Raw genomic sequence first — 21,210 nt, 5'->3', positions numbered from 1 at the left:
TCTGCGTCCAGGCTGAGCTTCTTCCATTCATCCCCTTAATCTTGCGTCAGTGCATGTTGGAATGACAGGAGGTACACTGCGAATTAGGCATGCCCTGAAACTGGGTTGCTTTGTCACTGCTCCACTTTTTATTTTAGGCCCCTCATTCGGCCCGCGCTCGGTTTCTGGGCACCTTTGTCGCCTACCTGCACGGTTGAAACCTACGAAGTATTTTGAGCATACAGTACAGACTAATTTACTTTGTTTTATGAAGAAATAGTTCAAGTATTTTCTTTGAAGGCTTATGAATGCTCGGAACACTTTGTTATTATTCCTTGCATGTGTTAAGGGTGTTCAATCTGCGAGTGGTTGTGGTAGCTCTGGATAGCTCCGTCGGAGCTGCATGTCTAGCGGCGGTGCTACAGAGTACACAGTATGATTATGATAACGTTATGATGCCCTTATGAGGTAAGTTAAGGATCCCTGCCCCCCGCACAGTAAAAATTTGTTGCCACAGTATATGACAAACTCGTGGATGACAATTTCGCCAAGAAGTTACGACATTTTCATCAAAGACCCTATACTTTTTGCATGGGTGTGACAGCTGTCACCAAACAACGTTCTGATGACATCCTTGTAAGAAAATTGGCCTTGAAATCGTCAAGTGACAACGGAAATTTTCACAGTGCGCATCGCCGTCAAGAAGGCCTTCCACGTGGACCGCTTCGGGCCGCGCGGTCCCCTGCTGCTGCGCGCGCCGCCCGCAGCCAGCGAGGCCACCGTGGAGCCGGAGCAGGCCGGCAGCGTGGTGGTGCCGCCAGCGCCCCGAGGCGACGACCCGGCAGGCGAGGCGCCGTCAGTCCTCGGCTGGTGTGACTACAGGGGATGCGCGGAGGGCTTCGCGGCCTGGGATCGCTTCGTGGACCACTTCCTGCTGTGCCACGGCCCCGCACTGCAGAGCCAAAGGTCAGACTTCTCGCCACTCCAGTCAGACCTGGAAGCCTCGCCAAAACGTGATCGTGCTAGAATGTCTGTCCACAAGATGGCGGGACTTTTTTTTGTCTGACCACAATATGGTGATACTTTTGAACCCAGTCAAGACACTGAGAATCCAAACGCTATGAATTTAATGCCTTCCCATTCCCATGCATTATCGTAGGGTATTGTTGGAACGCAATGCACGCTCTCTCATTCCAGGAACGTGACATCACCTTGAAACGAAACGAACGTGACAAAATGTCACATTCGTTTGAGCATTGTGTCACGTTTGTTTAAACATGAGACTAGTCTCATGGTTTAAATGTGAAAAAGCTAATTTTTGGCCAATTCACACCCAAACGAATGTGACACAATGCTCAAACGAACGTGACATGTTGTCGCGTTCGTTTCAACGTGATGTCACGTTCCTGAGATGAGAGTGCATGGTGCGATATCTCAGTGCATTGCACCCGATTGCACCATACGTGCTGTATACATAGCGTTTGGAATCTCAGTATACGGTCTGGCGAGATACATTTGTCTGATCAAATTCTGGCGAGACTTTTAGATGTGACCAAAACATGACACGACTTTTTGTACTGTTTGTCTCGCCATATTTTGGCGCTGTGTCTTTTCATATGGGCGTTTCAGTACAGGTGTCCAGTCTGCCTGCTCAAGCACCAGGAGCCGCACACGGAGTTCGACTACGCATGTCTGCGCTGCCCCGCTCGGTTCACGGCAGAGAGCGGGCTGCGTTATCACGTGATCAGCTTCCACCGCGGCAAGAAGGCGTCCTCGCTGCCGGACTCGAGGAGGGCGACCAGAGAAGTAGTCGGCTGGTGCACCTTCGGGCGCTGCGCGATGCCCTTCCATTCCTGGATGGACCACGTCACGCATCAGGGGATCACTCACCTCAGCGCGGCAGAGGTGAAATCATATTTTCTATTTCCAAAGTTTTCGGGAGCACCCGATTAAACACTTAACGTCATAGAGCATTTTCTGTCCCATCCTGGTGTTACTATTTTGTTCCCGCCTGTTCCCTCCTTACTTTGAGATAGCCCTTTCACTCTCATTCTAGGAACGTGACATCACGTTGAAACGAACGTGACAAACTGTCACGTTCGTTTGAGCATTGTGTCACATTCGTTTGGGTGTGAATTGGCCGAAAATCAGCTCGTTCACATTCAAACGAACGTGACACAATGCCTAAACGAACGTGACACTTTGTCACGTTCGTTTCAACGTGATGTCACGTTCCTGGAATGAGAGTGTTCACAAGACAATTTGTCGCACCTGGCGGGCACGGCATTGCTTCACTAGTGGATGTGCCATTGGGTTTGCAAGCAATGCTCCTGCCCTATCCACAGAAGATAGTTCACACATGCATGTCTTCACTCAAAAAACCTTGCCAAGAATATTCTTAGCAGAGTTGCACAGAAAAGAAATTGTTGCACTGTAAAGTAATTTTCTTCACAATGCAAGAAACTCTTCTTTCACGTATCAAGGCCATGTGTGAAGTTCTGCAAAGATAAATAATCGTAAGCTACGAAGGGACATTTTTGCGCCTTACAAACCTATTCTTAATCAATAATTGTTAGCAGTTATGTATAATTTTCTTTGCGTCTGCAAATCAATTTATTCGTAGAGACTCTCGCAGTTGTTACACAGAGAGAAAAAGTGACAAAAAAAGTACGTACCTACCTGTCGGACCACGAAACTCCCTTACTTATATTCCGCACTCGATTACATGACTTCACGGAACTACGACGTTACGTACTCTTTTCCGTACTTCCGTACTAGATTTGCCTGTATATTTTACGCTCGAAAGTACGGATTTCCTAACAGTGCTTCTCGTCCATCAGAGGAAGGCCACGTGCCACCTGTGCCTGGAGATCTGTCCGGGCGGCGGACTGGAGGCCCACCTCGAGGCCCACCATCGCGGCGACGTGGAGTGCTCCCTGTGCGCCGCCCACTTCCTTGGCGTCGGCGGCCTCGCGCGCCACAAAGAGGACTTCCACCGCCTCACGCCGGACGGCAGGGCTCCACCTCATGTTCATGGTAATAAAGTACACTGTAAATGTCTTACGGTGAAAGGCTGCACACTTAATGTCATAAACAGTCCCATGAATGATGCACATCCGGTGGTGATGCAATTTTGTGTCCGCCAGGCGGAACAAATTGTCCAGTGAAAGTACAATTTGTAGCAGGTGTCGGACAAAATGTGTCGCCAGACGGGAACAAAATTGTATCAGCGTCGTATGTGCTTGGAATTGCCTAAATCGTGGGACGAAAAAAGTCCCATGACATTTAGTGTGTGCACCATTATATTATGGTGGAGGTTTTCTCCATAATACCAACGAAATTCGTCAAAATATCTATGAGGTATAGTAAATTCTCAACAGTATGTTACGAAGTCAGCTGCACCACCACAGTATGGAAGATTTTCACCATAATATGGAGAATCTTCACTGTACAACCCGAGTAAAAATAGAAGGCTGCAGAAAGGCTGACGCACGGCTGACGCATGGCTGTACGGACCGTTTTTTGGCTGTATGCATGGCTGCCGTGGCTGCCTTGCAGCCATGTCGCAGCCATAGCGACGTCCTGGACTTGCAGCCATCCACGCTGCAGTGGCTGGTCTGGCTGTTTCACGGAGCGCTTTGGCTGTGAAACGCTTCAGAAGCTGCGCACAGAAGCCTTTTGGCTGCCCTAAGCAGCCTATAAACGCTGCCACGCACAGCCAACTTAGCTGCAATGGCTGTAGGCTGCGCGTCGCAGCGTGTTGGCTGCTGGCGCCAGCCGGGCCGTGGCTAGACGTTACAGCCATGTAGGCTGCCACGGCTGTAGGCTGCGCGTAGCAGCGTGTTGGCTGCTGGCGCCAGCCGGGCCGTGGCTAGACGTTACAGCCTTGTAGGCTGCCACGGCTGTAGGCTGCGCGTCGCAGCGTGTTGGCTGCTGGCGCCAGCCGGGCCGCGGCTGGATTGTACAGCCACGCGGGCTGCAATGGCTGTAGGCTGCGCACTGCGCGTCGCAGCGTGCTGGCTGCCAGCGGCAGCCTGGCCGCGGCTGCACTTTACAGCCACGCAGGCTGCAATGGCTGTAGGCTGCGCGTCGCAGCGTGTTGGCTGCCGGATGCAGCCGGGCTACGGCAGGACTAAACAGCCATGTAGGCTGCAATGGCTGTAGGCTACGGATTGCAGCATGGTGGATGCTGGCGGTATTCAGGCAACGGTCGTATTCCTTGATTAAAGGGCTATAAAAAATAGAAAAAATAGACTGGGTGCGTGGTATGCTGATATTTAAGTTGAATACGTTAACATACATAAGCCATGCAAGTTTCGTAAAAATCGGGAAACTTTTTTGTTATTTTTGATATCTCGGGAACGGTAAGTCCTACATGAAATTACTTGGCAGATTTGGATCCGGAACGGTGTTCGGACCCTAGAAAATCTACAAAGGGCTCCATAGAACTTCAAAGGGCGTAACAGGGACCCTCAAAGGTCCTCATGGGGACCTTCATGAACTAAGGAGTGAAGCCTAGTAGCGATATGGATGCTGCCGATGGCATCCACGAAGCTGCAGGATGCGGCCGAGATGTGGCTGTGATCCGCAGCTTCATAGCTGCCAGGGGCAGCGTGGCCCGGGCGAAAGAAGGCTGCCTGGAGCATCCTGAAGGCTGCGGGGTGCAGCCTACAGCAGCGCCTCACAGCCTCCAGGCTTCCGGGGACAGCTTGGCCCGGGCGAAGGAAAGCTGCCTGAGGCATCCTGAAGGCTGCGGGGTGCAGCCTAGAGCAGTGCCTCGCAGCCTCGTGGCTGCTGGGGGCAGCGTGGCTCGCGAAGGAAGGCTGTCTGGCGCATCCTGAAGGCTACGGGGTGCAGCCTAGAGCAGCGGGGGCAGCGCTGACTGGGCTCCAAAGGGACACTTCAGTGGCTGGCAGGTGCAGCCAGAGACGCTGCACCGGCTGCGGATGGCTGTATTTTGGCTGACGTATGTCCGAATACAGCCAATGTCTGCAGCCATCCGAGTTCCATCCGCGCGTTGTAAGCAACCTGGAGGGAGCCAGCCTGCAGCCAATCTGCAGCCTATAATTTTCTCTCGGGAATATTTAGAGTGTATTGTGAATTTGCAAACATGTTTGGTACGAATTGTTTGTAGAACTGTAGTTAATTACGAATAGAAGTCATCAACTCACAAGTGTTCGTTAAAAACTTACGTTTACGAACACTTCTCGTCATTTTTATCTTGCAAATCACTAATTTACGACGCTCTTGTAACCTATCCACTTCGTAACTTTTTTTTTCGAAGTTCTTTTCTTAAATTATTTGTATAATTTTAAAACTTACACATATGATATGTGACCCTTTCTAATTTCTTTTCATATTGTAAAGGTCCATTGCCCTATTTAAGGGGGCACACCAGTGAAAATCGTCAAATTTTTGCCTTCTCTTTTATTTTATCTTATTTTTCTGCTATTCATCCCGAGTCGAAGGCCGCAAACCCCACCCCGAAATTCCGATTACTTTGGCTTGTGCATATTTTTAAAGTTGCTAAAAAGGTAATTATTTTTGCATATTTTTGACCAATTGTTAACGTTCAGCGTTTTCACTTGAACTTTACAAAACCCTTGAACCACCCAAACGCAGTTGAAAAGAGGAACCTTTTGGCGCAAACTGAACTAAATTACGTCAAAAGACGCATTTATAATCCGATAAAACACGTCAAATCTATGTTTCCACTTAAAGGGCTTTCTCTCCAAACACCTTTTTGTACCTTTGCGCCACTCTCCCGGGCGCAAAAATTAAGATAATTTAATGCGGTTTGCGGCAAAATGTTCGTTGCACTTGCGTCTATGGTCTGAACCTCGGAAATGGCCATCCCATAAAAAGGGCGTGAGCTGCAGCCATAAAAGTGCGAAAAAATTGGTTAAAAAATTTGTTTTTATTTTTGCCCTCTAAAAAAACAAATTTGAAATCATTCTTTTGGCATGCCCGTGGTTCAGACCATAGCCACATGTGTCCTGTTGAGAAATTTTCAAATCCGGTGCGCGAAGCTTAATCCAGAGAGGCGGAATCGTGGCAGGAGTGAAGCAAGGTCGTTGAAAAATGAAGTGCACTGGCACTTCATCTTGCCATCGCCTCCTCGCTCTCCCATACTGATTTTCCTTTTCTTTGACATAATTTTGAGCCAAGAATAAAATATCAATCGAATACATCGGTTACTTTTCTCAGAATGATCGTTTTTCGAAACCTCTGCATTTTCACTGGTGTGCCCCCTTAAAACACACCAAACACTGCGCGAAAAAATCACAGTGAATCCTTGTTATTTATTTTGCCGTGATCTACTGTGGTTCAGGAGTTCAGAATACGGGAACAGCTGTACCTGGCTGCAGGATAAACTGTACCTTGTACAGGATTTTCCGCACTCCAACTCTGTTGCACCTGTAAAAGTACAGTAGATTCTGTAAAAACAAAAGTACAGCAAATCCTGTACTCTGAATACAGTGACAGCTTTGAACTAATCGTTTCAGGATTTGCTGTAGTTTTTTCGCACAGTGAATATCAAATTATTCAACGAATGCGAGCAACTTGTAATGATTCGATAAGTTTCATGACGAATACTTTTCGCACAATTTATAAACAGACGAAAAGTTCCTTAAAAGATAATTTGCGAACAATTCCCCGAGAGAAAATTATAGGCTGCAGATTGGCTGCAGGCTGGCTCCCTCCAGGTGGCTGACAACGCGCGGATGGAACTCGGATGGCTGCAGACATTGGCTGTATTCGGACATACGTCAGCCAAAATACAGCCATCCGCACCCGGTGCAGCCTCTATGGCTGCACCTGCCAGCCACTGAAGTGTCCCTTTGGAGCCCAGTAAGCGCTGCCCCCGCTGCTCTAGGCTGCACCGCGTAGCCTTCAGGATGCGCCAGACGGCCTTCCCTCGCGAGCCACGCTGCCCTCGGAAGCCTGGAGGCTGTGAGGCGCTGCTGTAGGCTGCACCCCGCAGCCTTCAGGATGCTCCAGGCAGCCTTCTTTCACCCGGGCCACGCTGCCCCCGGCAGCTTTGAAGCTGCGGGTCACAGCTACATCTCGGCCGCATCCTGCAGCTTCGTGGATGCCATCGGCAGCATCCATATCGCTACTAGGCTTCACTCTTTACTACATGAAGGTCCCCATGACGACCTTTGAGGGTGCCTGTTACGCCCTTTGAAGTTCCATGGAGCCCTTAGTAGATTTTCTAGGGTCCCAACACCGTTCCAGATCCAAATCTCCTAAGTAATTTCATCTAGGACTTACCGTTCCCGAGATATCAAAGATAACAAAAAAAATTCCCGATTTTTACGAAACTTGCATGGCTTTGTTTAAAAAGTTTCCCCAAAATTCCAACCAAATTTCGGGGATACCCCAAAAGCCCCAACCAATGGGGTTTTCCCTATTTTTTAAAAAAACCCCTTTTCCCAAGGGACGGCCCGGGTTTCCGAAACCCCTGCCAATCCCCCCATTGGGGCCAATCCGGTACCTACAGCCTTGCAACCCCACATCGTAAACCCGCGCCCCCTACATCCCCAGCCAAACGCTGGGGAAAAGGGAGGCCCAAAAGCCTTTTGGCCAGGCTAAAGGGGGGGGGGCCCCCTTTGGGGTTAAAAGGGGGGGTTGGGGGGGGAAAGGGGGGGGGCCGGGGCCCCCGGGGGGCCCCCAAAGGGGGGGCCTTGGCCCGCTGGGCAGCCAAACACGCTTGGCGAAAAGCGGCCCGGCCCGGCCCGGCCCGGCCCCAAACCCGGGGGTTTGGGGCTTCCAAAAGTCCAAAACCCCCCCCGGGGCCCCGGCTTTTTCTGGGGTTTGCCAAACCAAGGCCCAACAAACCCCCTTTTTTTGGGACGCGCCCCCCGGGCCCAACAGCCATAGCAAAAAAAACCTTTTTTTTCCGTGGGCGTTTAAAGTTTTTTTAGGGGCCGGGGGCCCCTGGGCTGGGGGGTGGGGGCCCCCCGGGGGGGGAGGGGGGCCCCCAACCCCCCACGGGGTTGGGCCGGAAACGCCGGCAGGGCCTTTTTCCCCGCCACTGGGAGCCTTTTTTGTTGGCCCCGTTTTTTTTTTTTCCCCCTTTGGGCAGGGCCCCTAAAAATTAAGGTAAAAAATCAAATTGGGGGGGGGTCACCCTTTTTGAAAAATTTCCCCCCCAAATTTAAAAGGGGGGTTTTAATTCTTGACCCCCTGGTGGGAAAAAAAGTGGGATTTTTGCGGGGGCCTTTTAAACTTTTTAAAAAAGGTTTTTTCCTTTGACCCTTTTTAAGGGTTTTGCAGCATAGTAGCCCTGTCTATCATCCTTACTTACTAAGCTGTGGCTGTTTTAAAAATAGTCTGTTTTGGCCCCCAATTGATTTTTGGAACCATTGGGGGGCCCGCATTGTAGGAACTCAAATTTGGATATGATTTGCTTAAATACGAGAGAAATTCACTTCTGAATTAGTTTTTTTGGAATCGTGAAAACTGCAGGATCTGTAGCACAATGAATCAATTGTGGGTCACATCAATTGTGGGCCAAATTTTGTCTTTTAGCTTGTAAATTGCCCCTTTTGCAAAATATTTTTTTTTTCATTTTAAAAGGGCCCTGGTTCTCAATAAAACCCAAACAAAACGTTTTTTACTCAAAAAGGAAAAATACATAAACAGGCTAATTTCACTGTGAGACAGACGTGAGTTTAAAAGTCCTGGATTAGAGACGAAACTTTTATAGTGCATATTGTAGGGGCCCCCGGTGTGGTAGACAATTCAACACCACACCCTGCCATCATGAGGGATTGCTACACTTTATTATCTATTTTAGTCAGAATATATAGTCTGCAGGGATTGATTTGACTGCTTATAACAGGGCCGGACCGGGCCCCGGGTGCCTAGCCCGCAGTTGGAGAGCGGTTCACTTCCGGGAGCTATGTAACCCCGAAATGCGCCCCCCCCCCCCCCCCCAACAAAAAAGCTTTATGGCAGACTGGAAGTAAGAGCTAGCGTTGTCATTCGGGCTGTAGCTTAACATAACCTTCGTATCGTAATACGAAATGTGACGGAGCAGAAAAATGGAATTTACTGGGATACATCAGTCATTCAGAAGCGCTGAAAACCAAAAAAATAGCAGGAAAACTACCGGAAGATTCGTTTAAAATAATGGGTCTGACATGGAAGCGAACGCTACTTTGCCATCACCCGCGCACCATGGCATCGAATGATTTCGGCTGTACTATGGTAAATTTATGTTCCCTGACCTACTATGAACCAAAATCAGCAAGGGCGTCCCGTTTTATCTCGTAATAGCTTCACGGTGGCAATTTGAAAAACATACTGTTTTTCGCCTCGTTGGATGGGCGCCATTTTCACGACATTTTGAAGGGCCTTCCTTTGAAGCCTGATAGGAGCCGTTACAGTCGTCGCTCGGACATACACGCTATTTGGGAAGACAAAGAAAGGTTGGAGGAAGGCCTACCGCGAAATTCAAATCGATTCAATCTCCGTCGGGTCTGCGGTGACCCGTCGAAAAAAATGACCCACATTTGATTCGTGACCCACAATTGATTTTTTACCTTAGGCTGCTTAGGGCAGCCAAAAGGCTTCTGTGCGCAGTTTCTGAAGCGTTTCACAGCCAAAGCGCTCCGTGAAACAGCCAGACCAGCCATTGCAGCGTGCATGGCTGCAAGTCCAGGACGTCGCTATGGCTGCGACATGGCTGCAAGGCAGCCACGGTAGCCATGCATACAGCCAAAAAACGGTCCATACAGCCATGCGTCAGCCATTCGTCAGCCTTTCTGCAGCCTTCTATTTTTACTCGGGTCGTACAACAAAATTACCCAAGGATTCTTATAACCTTATGTAAAAAACAACTTTTCTTGTTGCTGCCTTGGTTCCAGCCCCTGTCCGGGCCGCCGTCGTGGGACGGTGCACCGTCATGGGGTGCAGTTCGGTGTTCGTCAGCTGGAAGGAGTTCGTTCTCCACTTCGAAGCCCAGCATATGAAGAATTGTTCTGCTCACAGCCGTTTGTGCCATCTGTGCCTGTCATGTCTTCCTAACGATGAAGCGGCTCGGCTCCACCAAGCGAAGCACGCCAGGAGCGTGGCACACTGTTGCAAGAAGTGCTCGGCGCGGTTTTGGAACGGCAAGCGTCTCAATGCACACATCAGCCACTTCCACAGAATGGTTTGAAAGTCTCGCATGCCACTCGCTCCGCTGTGAGAAAAATGTACGGTATTCGTCGTTAATTTATTAACAGGATTTGCCGTACTTAAAAGTACGGTGTTTACCGTACCTAAAAGTACAGCGTTTACCGTACCCATTGAAGTACGGTGTTTGCCGTACACAGCGTTTACTGTACCTGGAAGTACGGCGATTACCGTAATTTGTACAATGCACTTGTCAAGAGGCAGTCATTTCTTGACATCAAAGTCAATTTCGACAATTTTGAAAATGTACTCAAACTCTTTGGAATTGAATTCAACGTGAGATCTGTTCAACTTCACGTAAAAAGTGCCGCTTTGAAATTGACGGGGATGTCTTGTTATATTTCTGAGGGGTTTGAGTGAATTTTCCAAGGGGTCCAAATCAAGTGAATTTTCAAAGTGGTCCAAATCAAGATCTTCGTACAGAAATGGATTCGTCTCGTCAAGACAAACAAAAAATGTTAACGCATGTCATAGGTTTGGATGGAAAATGAAAAAACTATTCACCTACAAAGTTAAAAATATGTTCAAAAAACGATCTTTTAGGTACTTTTGAAGCTCAACAACGTTGTCATTTCCCATCCAAACCTATGAGATGCGTTGCCATTTTTTGTTTGTCTTGTCGAGACGAATCCATTTCTATAAGATCTTGATTTGGACCACTTTGAAAATTCACTCAAACCCCTCGGAAATAAACAAGGCATCCCCTTGGATTTCAAGGCGGCACTTTTACCGTGTTTGTACAAACTACGGGAATCGCCGTACTTCCAGGTACGGATACACCGTACCTCTATGGGTACGGTAAACGCTGTACTTCCAGGTAGGGTAAACGCTGTAATTCCAGGTACGGTAAACACCGTACTTTTAAGTACGGCAAATCCTGTTAATAAATAAACGGCGAATACCGTACATTTTTCTCACAGTGTCGCTACGCGTATGTCCGTCGTACTGACGAAAATGAATTACAATAATGGTGACAGATTGTATTGGGAAGTTTTGCGCCGTGTCATGGATTTTCATCACGGGTGTACTTATGTTTTTGTTATAGGGTTATTTCCTTCAATTTATTCCTTTGGTTGTGAATTGCGAGTCACTCTTTGTTACGGCATTTGTAATGTCGAGGAGTTTATTTCCTCTTTGTTTTGTCAACGTCAAATATTTCACTTACTTATCTGGTGCAAAATTGAAAATAAAGCATAGCTAAAACTCGGCGACAGATCTTATTCAACGACCATCTTGGATATATTTTTGGTCATAAAATAAGAGTGTTGATGGGGTAGATACATTGTCAAGGTTAGGTTAATTTGTGCAATGGTTTGAACCAGTTTTTTACACTGCAAGAAATAAACACAACAAAAGAAACAATTGTTGTACGAAGTACAATGAACCGACATGACAAGTGCTGAGTAGTCCAGGCCTCGTTGTGGTTTGTACAATTCCTGTTGTACTTCAAACAATCCCTGATGTACTTTTATTGTACAGTTTTTGCTGTACTTTTGTTGCACTATCCACACTTTTTCTTGCAGTGTGAGGTCATAATGGAAAGCACCACAGAAGAAGCAAAACAAAGCGCAGAGGCTTTGGCTGTATATAATGCAGGTGTCAAATTCACATTATTTATTACTGCTTCTGTGTTGGTAAATTCATTTGCGTACCGTACACTGTAAAAAATTTGTTCGTAAATTTACAAACAATTTATGGGTAATTTCGTTGCACAAATTATCTGTAAATTTTTTTGTGTATCAACGATTTATGAATTATTCTTCACGCAGTAGTTTGTAAAATCACAAACTTTTTACACGATCCAAATTACGTGGACCGCTTTTGTTCTTCCTTGTCACGTTGATTGAATGGAGATAAAGTTATTTCAGAGTTTTTGGATTGTTTTATGAAACATCTTGTAAAACGATGGAGGCATCACCATATCTCGTAATTTTACAAGCGATTTGTGCAACGGAATTACCCAGGCATTTGTTGTAATTCTAGGAAATTTTTCATATTTTTGTGATCTTGCTGTAGTATTAAAGTCACGTTTGAAATGTATTTCGTTCGTACCATCTCGTAAGGCGGTGTTCACAAACAAATTTCATAAAATTAAGAAGATTTCTGTGATGAATAATTCATAAAAAGGCCTCTACAAATAAATTTCATAAAATAACGAAATGTTATTGTTACTTTACTGGGAATTTGTTAAAAAGATTTTCGTAAATTCACAATAATTTTTTACGGTGTAAACTGGAGTGACTTCGACACTTCGGCGGGAAAGGGTTTCGGAACGTTCTTTCATGCTTCTCGCTTTAAATTAACACAAAACAAGTTTCACACTAAAAATCCAAAGGCCAGACTTCTTACCACTCCAGAGGGGAGATATTTTAGTCTCGCCAAGTTTTGGCCAGACCTGAAAGTCTCGCCAAAATTTGGTCAGACAAAAAAGTCTCGCCACAAAACGGTCAGACACACAAGTCTCAGCACAAAATGGCGGCAATTAAGTGTCTGACCGCATTACGGCTTTAAGGCCGTGGTCTTCTGTGTCTGACCGTTTTGTGGCGAGACTTTTTTGCCTGACCAGATTTTGGCGAGACTTTCAGGTCTGACCAAAACTTTGGTGAGACTTAAATGTCTGACCATATTTTGGCGCGAAGTCTTTCCATCCAATTTCCAGTGTGCACACTGTGCAAGTGTGGTTATTTTCCTTACACATCAGAGTATGGACACGCGTTTAATGCAAAATATTTGATCAATTAAGGAACGAGTCGTTCAAATTACTAAAGAACAGTTATTAAAAACTAAAGAACAGAATTTCAGTTTTGAACTCTAAACGGGGTGTCGACTGCATTTGAATCGCTGGCACGCGCGATACCTACAAGGTAGGTGGACGCCAGACAGTGGCTTGTCGTAACAGGCTTCTTGATGCTGCGCCAGTTTCGACAATCCACGCACTGGTAATCCAAGTGTGGGACAGGCATGCACTAGATAGGACAGTTTGTCCCACGCTTGGAAGCGTAGGACACAGTTTGTAACGCTTCGAAGCGTGGGACAAACTGTGTCCTACGCTTGCAGGCTAAAGATTTCAGAGTGGCGTATTAACCTTATCCTATCACCGGCACAGTCTGTCTTTGTATTCACTGTTGATGGGGTCAATTAAAAGGTTTCAAAACAAGAAATGATACTTCATTAGTGATTGAGTGGTTGCTGCAAGCTAGGTGACCAATGCTTGAGGCAACTAAGAAAGATGCTTGCTCCATGAAGCTTTCAACATACAATACATCTAATCTGAAGTAGGGGCAAGCAGAACTCTTACTTACATTTCCCTCCAAAGTCAGGGGTTGGTAAAACTCCTTGACACAAGGGCTGGAGCTACCAACCACAGTTGAATGGCATGATGAATTTCACAGTAGTAGTAAGTGATGAAAGCCAGGCGTCGCTAACCCTTCGCTGCAACTTGGGTAATTCCACGGAAGCGAATAACACTTTTTCGGCGCGACCTCACCGATTTCGCTCAAACTCGGTGAATCGATTCTTACTAGTGCCCTTTGGATCCCTGCAAAATATTAGCACTTTATCTCAAGCCGTTTCCGAGATATAAGCATTTGAAAATTTTACAACTTTTTTGAAAAAAGTTACACTTTTTTCAAAAAGCTGAAATATCTCGGCCAATTTTAAAGCTACATAAAAACCGAGTACACCGTTGGAAAGAGCACAAAACAATGAATCAAATCAAGTCATAAAACGTCCCTTAAGGTCCATGAACATTTTATCATTTTCTCTCAAACTGAAAAAATCGGTTTTTGCTGTACCCAAAATACCTCATCTTCGATTTGCTTCAAACTTGGTGGGAAGGCTCCTCAGACCATCTACTTTAATGCCCTAAAATATTGGGAATCTTTTTTGCCTCGTTCGCCGTCCACAGGGCCCAACGTGTGTCGGTGCACCCAGAAAACAGCAAAAAACAGCCGAAAAATTGACCTTTGGCCACCGTTGCCTCTCCTGGTTGTTTGAATTGCGCGCCAACAGTTGCGTGGTTGCCAATTTTTCATACTCCAACCCGTTCCGCCACCTTGTTTTGATTCGCTTTCGTGAAGAGGTTAGAGGGGCGGCGTGACTCGGGGTAGGAAGGACTGCACAGGCGCAGGGTTCCATGGATCAAGGGTGGGGGTACGCAGCGCTGCGGCGGATAGTGTTTGCAACTGGAGACCCTTCTCGGCAGATGACACGGTGGACGAGGTGTAGCGCGCCTGGCCCACATGCTGCACGCGCGGGATCTAATCCTCATGATTATTTTTTTTTTGTTGCTTTAGGCGGTATCTGCCGCAATTAGCGTAAGATCTGTCGCGAATAGAGTAAGATCTGTCGCGAATAGAGGAAGATCTGTCCCTGTCCCGAATAGAGTAAGATCTGTCCCGAATAGAGTAAGATCCGTCGCGAGTAGCGTAAGATCTGTCGCGAATAGAGTAAGATCTGTCCCGAATAGAGTAAGATCCGTCGCGAGTAGCGTAAGATCTGTCGCGACTCCGTTAGGTTAGGTTAGGATGGGTTGGACATAGCAGGCTCTCTAAGTTGGACCCTGCGCCTGTGCAGGCCTTCCTGCCCGGAGTCGCGTCGGTTAGAGGGGTTCGTTACGCAGCAACGGATTCAAGAGTTTCATTACTTTTAATTCATGACAACATGCAGTGCTACCTGCAAAACAGCCGGACCACTGATTGTGGTCCGGAGCTGGTGCCGACCGAAGAGCTTAGTAATTCTTTGACGGAACTAATTCGAAGGAGAAGTGGTCTCTGTCAGAATATAGAAAAAGTGTGTGTGAGACACTTTATGGAACACTTTAACCGTAACACATGTTATTGAAAAAGCTGCGTAACCATGTTACAAAATTCTGTACTGATTTTTTTTAGAGTGCAGGTGGATGAAAATTTGTTTTCTGGTGCAAAATTAAATAAGGAACACGTTGGTGCCCTCGGAATTGATCTACGACCAATACTTTCGGAGATATCGGCCTCCAAAGTTGAAAAAAGGGGCCAAAATGAAGCAAAATACCCAAATCTTGGGATTTTGGCAACCATTGGACCTATTGACACGATTCAACGCTCATTTGGTAGAAAAAAGACGCGGAATCCAATGAGCACACGCGCATGTCTGTACGACGAACCGTTCAGGAGATACGCGGCTCTAAAGATAGCCATTTTTCGTGGGGTGCCGAAAATGTTGTTTTTGCACCTTTTCAGACTGTTGAGCCCACAGTGACACGTATCCTTCCTTCGCGAAGTGCTCGGCTCAGGGGAAGGCGTTTCTTTGGCGAAACGCAGCTCTACTCTACAAATCAAAGAGTGTACATGGTACGCTCTAACTGGAGCATGCCTGCAAGCACGCTCTAACTAGCGCATGCCTGCCAAGCATGCACTAACTAGTGCATACATGCCTTGTACACGCTAACTGAAGGAGACGTTTACTCCATAAGGGATAGGGAGTTTTTTTGCATCAGGAAGCGTGTACATGGCATGTATGCACTAGTTAGTGCATGCTTGGCAGGCATGCGCTAGCTAGAGCGTGCTTGCAGGCATGCTCCAGTTAGAGCATACTATGTACACTCTTTGATTTGTAGAGCACCACTGAGGGTGCCGTGGATGTGGGGAACCCACCATCCACGCAGTACATAAGCCCGTCCCGATTCAGCCCCGATGACCTGTTTCCAGGCCAGAGCCCCGGCCGAGCCCGACTGGAGCCCCGACTGAGTTCCGATGGCCCGAGACCCGACCTGAGCCCGTTGAGCCCCAACCTGAGCCCCACTTGACCCCCGCGCCAAAAACAAAGTAGCAATTTGACCCAAAATCTTCAAAAGAACAGTTCAAACACAGAAGTTTTTTTGGTGTGGGGCCCAAGTGGGGCTCAAACCGGGCCCAGGTCGGGGCTCTGACCATCGGCGCTCGAGTCGGGCTCGGCCGGGGCTCACCTTCACTCCGACGAAGTCGCGGTCCTTAGGCCCCGACCTAGACCCGGGCCGGAGCCGTCGGCCGGGTGACCCCCGGTCGCCCTATAGGAATCCGGCTAAGCCTTGGCTAAGCCCTTGGCGACCGGGGGTCGCCCGGCCCGACCGGCTCCGGCCCGGGTCTAGGTCGGGGCCTAAGGACCGCGACTTCGTCGGAGTGAAGGTGAGCCCCGGCCGAGCCCGACTCGAGCGCCGATGGTCAGAGCCCCGACCTGGGCCCGGTTTGAGCCCCACTTGGGCCCCACACCAAAAAAACTTCTGTGTTTGAACTGTTCTTTTGAAGATTTTGGGTCAAATTGCTACTTTGTTTTTGGCGCGGGGGTCAAGTGGGGCTCAGGTTGGGGCTCAACGGGCTCAGGTCGGGTCTCGGGCCATCGGAACTCAGTCGGGGCTCCAGTCGGGCTCGGCCGGGGCTCTGGCCTGGAAACAGGTCATCGGGGCTGAATCGGGACGGGCTTATGTACTGCGTGGATGGTGGGTTCCCCACATCCACGGCACCCTCAGTGGTGCTCTACAAATCAAAGAGTGTACATAGTATGCTCTAACTGGAGCATGCCTGCAAGCACGCTCTAGCTAGCGCATGCCTGCCAAGCATGCACTAACTAGGGGTACGCGCCGTTAAGTCTGGGCGCGTAGTGTGGCTGAGCGATGTGAATTGACATAGTTTGTGCACTTTGGACTTTGCTTGAGTAGACGAAATGTGCAATGATGGGCTCATATTGAGTGAACTTTAGACCAGGGGCACAAATGGGAATTGATTTTCGTTATCAGAACACCAAAAACTGCTGGGATCAAAGTCAAACTCAATATAAAAATTTTGGTCCAAAATTGGTCAAAATTCGGTTAAATGTGAGTCTGGGAAAAGTTTGGAGGTCATTTTTGAGTTCAGCACACCAAAATCTGCAGGAAACCATATAAAACTCGACTTTAAAATTTTGGTCCAAAATGACCTAATTTGGGATGAAAATATAAGTCTGAGGTCGAAATGGGAGTGATTTTCGTTATCAGCACACCAAAACCTGCTGGGATAAACGTCAAACTCGATTTTAAAATTTTGCTCCAAAATAGGTCCAAATTCGGGTAAGTGTGAGTCTGAGAAAATTTTGGAAGTCATTTTTAAGTTCAGCACATCAAAAACTGCAGGAAACAATATAAACCTTGACTTGAAATTTTTGGTCCAAAATGACCTAATATGGGATGAAATTATAGGTCTGGTGTTAAAAGTTTGGGTCAGGGGACAATTTAGATGTCAATATTGAGGTCAGCGCACTGAAAACTACAGCGAAACACACAAATCTCAACTTGGAAAGTTTGGCCCAAAATTGCGTAGCTCTGGATAAAAATGTAGGATTGGCATTGAAATAAATGAAGTTTTTGTGACTAGTACACTGAAAACTACATAAAATACTTTAGACTCAATTTCTTTCTGCTTATTGTTCCTATTTGTCTTCATGAAGCACCCTCTGTCGTCACCAATTCCCTGATGCCACACCAATGCGAATCCCTCAGTCGAGTAACATTCAATTGCCAGCATTGAATCGCTTAATTGGCTACTTGTATGCTTGGGTCACTGTTTGATATCTTTTTTTCCTAACTAATGAATTCACAATTTTATAAGTAATATTTAAGAAACATTTTGCCATTCTTTCATTGTGAACCAGTGAATAAAACAATATTGATTGGAACATGTTATCACAGTTTATATTAAGAGAGTCGCAGTTTAGGGTAGGCTGATCTGAACCAGTTAACGGGGACCAATTATTGTCAAATCCAGTGATTTGTCACATAGAGTCCAATGCCAAGGCTACCCAAAACTTAATGAACCGACATAATTTCTCTTACTCATGTAAACAATACTGAGTAGTACCAGTTATATTAACTTCGGTGATGTTAAAAGAATCGTCTCATTAAATCGAATCACTAATTCACTCACCGCTCAAAACCTGAGTCGTCTCTTTGAACCCAATATCAATTCAAACTCAATACACACAAGCATACATTGATTCTATTAATAAACACATGTTAGTACTTTTGCACTCTTGTCAGCTTGCAGTTTTGAAAAAGAATGTATTTCTCGAGTCCAAACTAAGTATGCCTGCTAATTTCAACACAAGTTATTTATGCATTTCCCTGATTTCCTCTAGTATGAAAATTTAATAAAGAGGATGACACTATCGAAAATGAAATATGTAGATGCCCACAATACAAAAGGTGAAAATAAAAACATTCTTTTTACAATGCTCTGTCAAAGTGCACTGACCTGAAGAAGATTCCCCTCTAACGGGGGAGAGGGGCGAGGGGAACGAAAGACGTAAATCATTTGCACTTCCATTCTCCATATTTCGCTGTGTTGATACTCCAAAAGGGTTTTAATCATTCTAGAATGTTGAAAAACTATGGCCGATCTCATTTCCAAACCCTTCTGCTCGTTATTTTGTTTTATTTGCTTATTTGCTTCTGTCCCGTATTTGAGAGCCGCTGCCGCAGGTATGAGAAATTGGTGAGTGCTGAGTGCTGCCAACCTAACCATGCTAATAACCTGATTCAAAAATATGTTTTGAATATTTCAAACGATACTAAACAACGATTTGAAACAAACTCGTGTTGGGGGGTACTAAGGCGACGTTAAATACGAAATCTTGAAACTATAGCCACTGTAGTTGCTGAGAATCGTTGGTGAGTACAAACAGACTCACAGACAGACAGACGCACGACCAGTCACTTTTCAGCGCGCCCAAACACGGCAAGGGCTTCGCTATCGCTCAGCCAATTAGTGCATACATGCCATGTACACGCTTCCTGATGCAAAAAAACTCCCTATCCCTTATGGAGTAAACGTCTCCTTCAGTTAGCGTGTACAAGGCATGTATGCACTAGTTAGTGCATGCTTGGCAGGCATGCGCTAGTTAGAGCGTGCTTGCAGGCATGCTCCAGTTAGAGCGTACCATGTACACTCTTTGATTTGTAGAGTAGAGCTGCGTTTCGCCAAAGAAACGCCTTCCCCTGAGCCGAGCACTTCGCGAAGGAAGGATACGTGTCACTGTGGGCTCAACAGTCTGAAAAGGTGCAAAAACAACATTTTCGGCACCCCACGAAAAATGGCTATCTTTAGAGCCGCGTATCTCCTGAACGGTTCGTCGTACAGACATGCGCGTGTGCTCATTGGATTCCGCGTCTTTTTTCTACCAAATGAGCGTTGAATCGTGTCAATAGGTCCAATGGTTGCCAAAATCCCAAGATTTGGGTATTTTGCTTCATTTTGGCCCCTTTTTTCAACTTTGGAGGCCGATATCTCCGAAAGTATTGGTCGTAGATCAATTCCGAGGGCACCAACGTGTTCCTTATTTAATTTTGCACCAGAAAACAAATTTTCATCCACCTGGCTCAAAATTTACGTCTCATATAAAAAATACCCAAAATACCCAGCTTTTTTCAGAAATAAAAACAAAGTTACCTATTACTCGGCCAAGAAGGCTTCGACCGACCTAATATTTTATTTTTGGACATCTACTTAGGTAAGCAATCTGCCAAGCCATCAAGCGCGGAAATCGAAAGGGGTCACTGTAAGGACCTGTCCTTATTAAATAAATCTACTCCATACATACTGGCCCGTACCGCGGAACAGCTGGAGTTTAAACGTCTCGCCATTTCGCAACGGCTCATCAGCTGATAATTTGATCGTCATGGCAGGTTTGCAAATAAGGTTTTTGGTGAAGTTCGGCCCGAGGTTGAAAAGGATTGAGGTTCCTCGCAATCCGGAAGATCCTCCTTTCTTCACCACCTTAGACAATTCAATCAGCACACTTATCATTTTACGATGGTGACGTGAACGTAACATACGCTGAAATCAAAACATGCGTAATGCGTATTACGCTGAAATGTCATCGTACTACAATCGCAACCAACGTACCTTACGTTGACAACGTGCGTAATACGTTGAAAACATGCTACGTTGAAAATCCTGCGTACCTTACGTTGACATTCGTGCGTATTATGCAGGTTGGAAATTGGTCGTACCTTACGATGGAAAATCATCGTATTACGCACGAAAACCGACGTAAGATGATAAGCGTGAGGAAGGCAATGGAGAAAGACCCGTTCATGAAGGTCCATGCCCAGAGTGGGTTTCTCATGATGCAGCGAGATGAGGCAAGTGGTTTGGACGTAGAAATTGAAGACTCCACAGAGTTTTGGCAAGTGGACGCTGACAATCCTATCACTCTGATGCTGCACAGCTCAACACAACTTGTGAGTATGCTCTGTGTAGTAAATTGATAGTTTGGACTGTTTTGGGTGGCAGAGTCTGTCGTCTCCCTCGCACTCATGGGTCTGAGATAGACAAAGCGACGATGCTCTCTGCGGAAAGTATTAGCGGTTTCCTTCCCTATTCCTGTCGCACTCATGGGGCGTCCCATAGGGGTGCGAGTGAGATGGAGTGAAAAAACGAAAATTCATCCTTGAATCACTCGGCTGGTTCGGCCACAGTAAGGAAAAGGGGGCGGGGGAGGGCGCTCGCGCGCGCGCGAGAGAGAGGTCCCTCTTTGTTTTTTTGTATGTAGTCTCTCCGTGAGAATGAGGGGATTTTTCATCTTTTTATTCAAAGCTTATCTGCCGGATAGGGAGGAGCTTGTACTGAATAGCAATGTGAAGTTTAATAATCAAGGAAGTAATATTCAGGAAATTCCAACTCGGCAACAACAGCAAGTGCAGACTCAGGCTGAGCCACTTGCCTTGATCCCAAAAGATCTCAAAACAAGCTATTTAGACGAAATTGGGAAGCTTTAGGCATTGGTTAACAATGATGAGATAAATTTCAAATTGCAGAAATGTAAACGTAATCCTTTACTCGCGACGCTCGCTGGGGGCTCGGCCCCCAGACCCCGGATGTGCGGGGCGCGTACTGAAGTATTTTTAGTAAGTCCGTGGTCACCAAAGGCAAATTTTCTAAGGAAGAAAATGTACTGCTTTTTTGAAAGGTCTATTTAACAGCTTTTGACCATATAATTAAGCTTCTTTTACTGCCTAAATAGATACCTTGTATTGCATTGGCTACTGTGGCAGTCAAT

General features: G+C 46.5%; 1 protein-coding gene across 1 annotated transcript; it reads left to right on the top strand.

Annotated features, from left to right (window-relative positions):
- The first annotated feature begins 796 nt into the window (after nt 1-796).
- On the top strand, nt 797-10,239 carry LOC117645791. Its single transcript, XM_034386215.1, has 4 exons — nt 797-945; nt 1,614-1,884; nt 2,820-3,015; nt 9,855-10,239. Exons 2-4 carry the CDS (start codon nt 1,819-1,821, stop codon nt 10,145-10,147), a joined length of 555 nt encoding a protein of 184 aa, XP_034242106.1. The 5' UTR covers nt 797-945; nt 1,614-1,818; the 3' UTR covers nt 10,148-10,239.
- The last annotated feature ends 10,971 nt before the right edge of the window (nt 10,240-21,210 follow it).

This window comes from Thrips palmi, unplaced genomic scaffold (genome assembly GCF_012932325.1).
Source record: "Thrips palmi isolate BJ-2018 unplaced genomic scaffold, TpBJ-2018v1 HiC_scaffold_19, whole genome shotgun sequence".
Taxonomy (NCBI): Eukaryota; Metazoa; Arthropoda; class Insecta; order Thysanoptera; family Thripidae; genus Thrips; species Thrips palmi.
The sequence above is the reverse complement of the archived record's forward strand: the minus strand, read 5'-3'. Positions and strand labels throughout refer to the sequence as shown.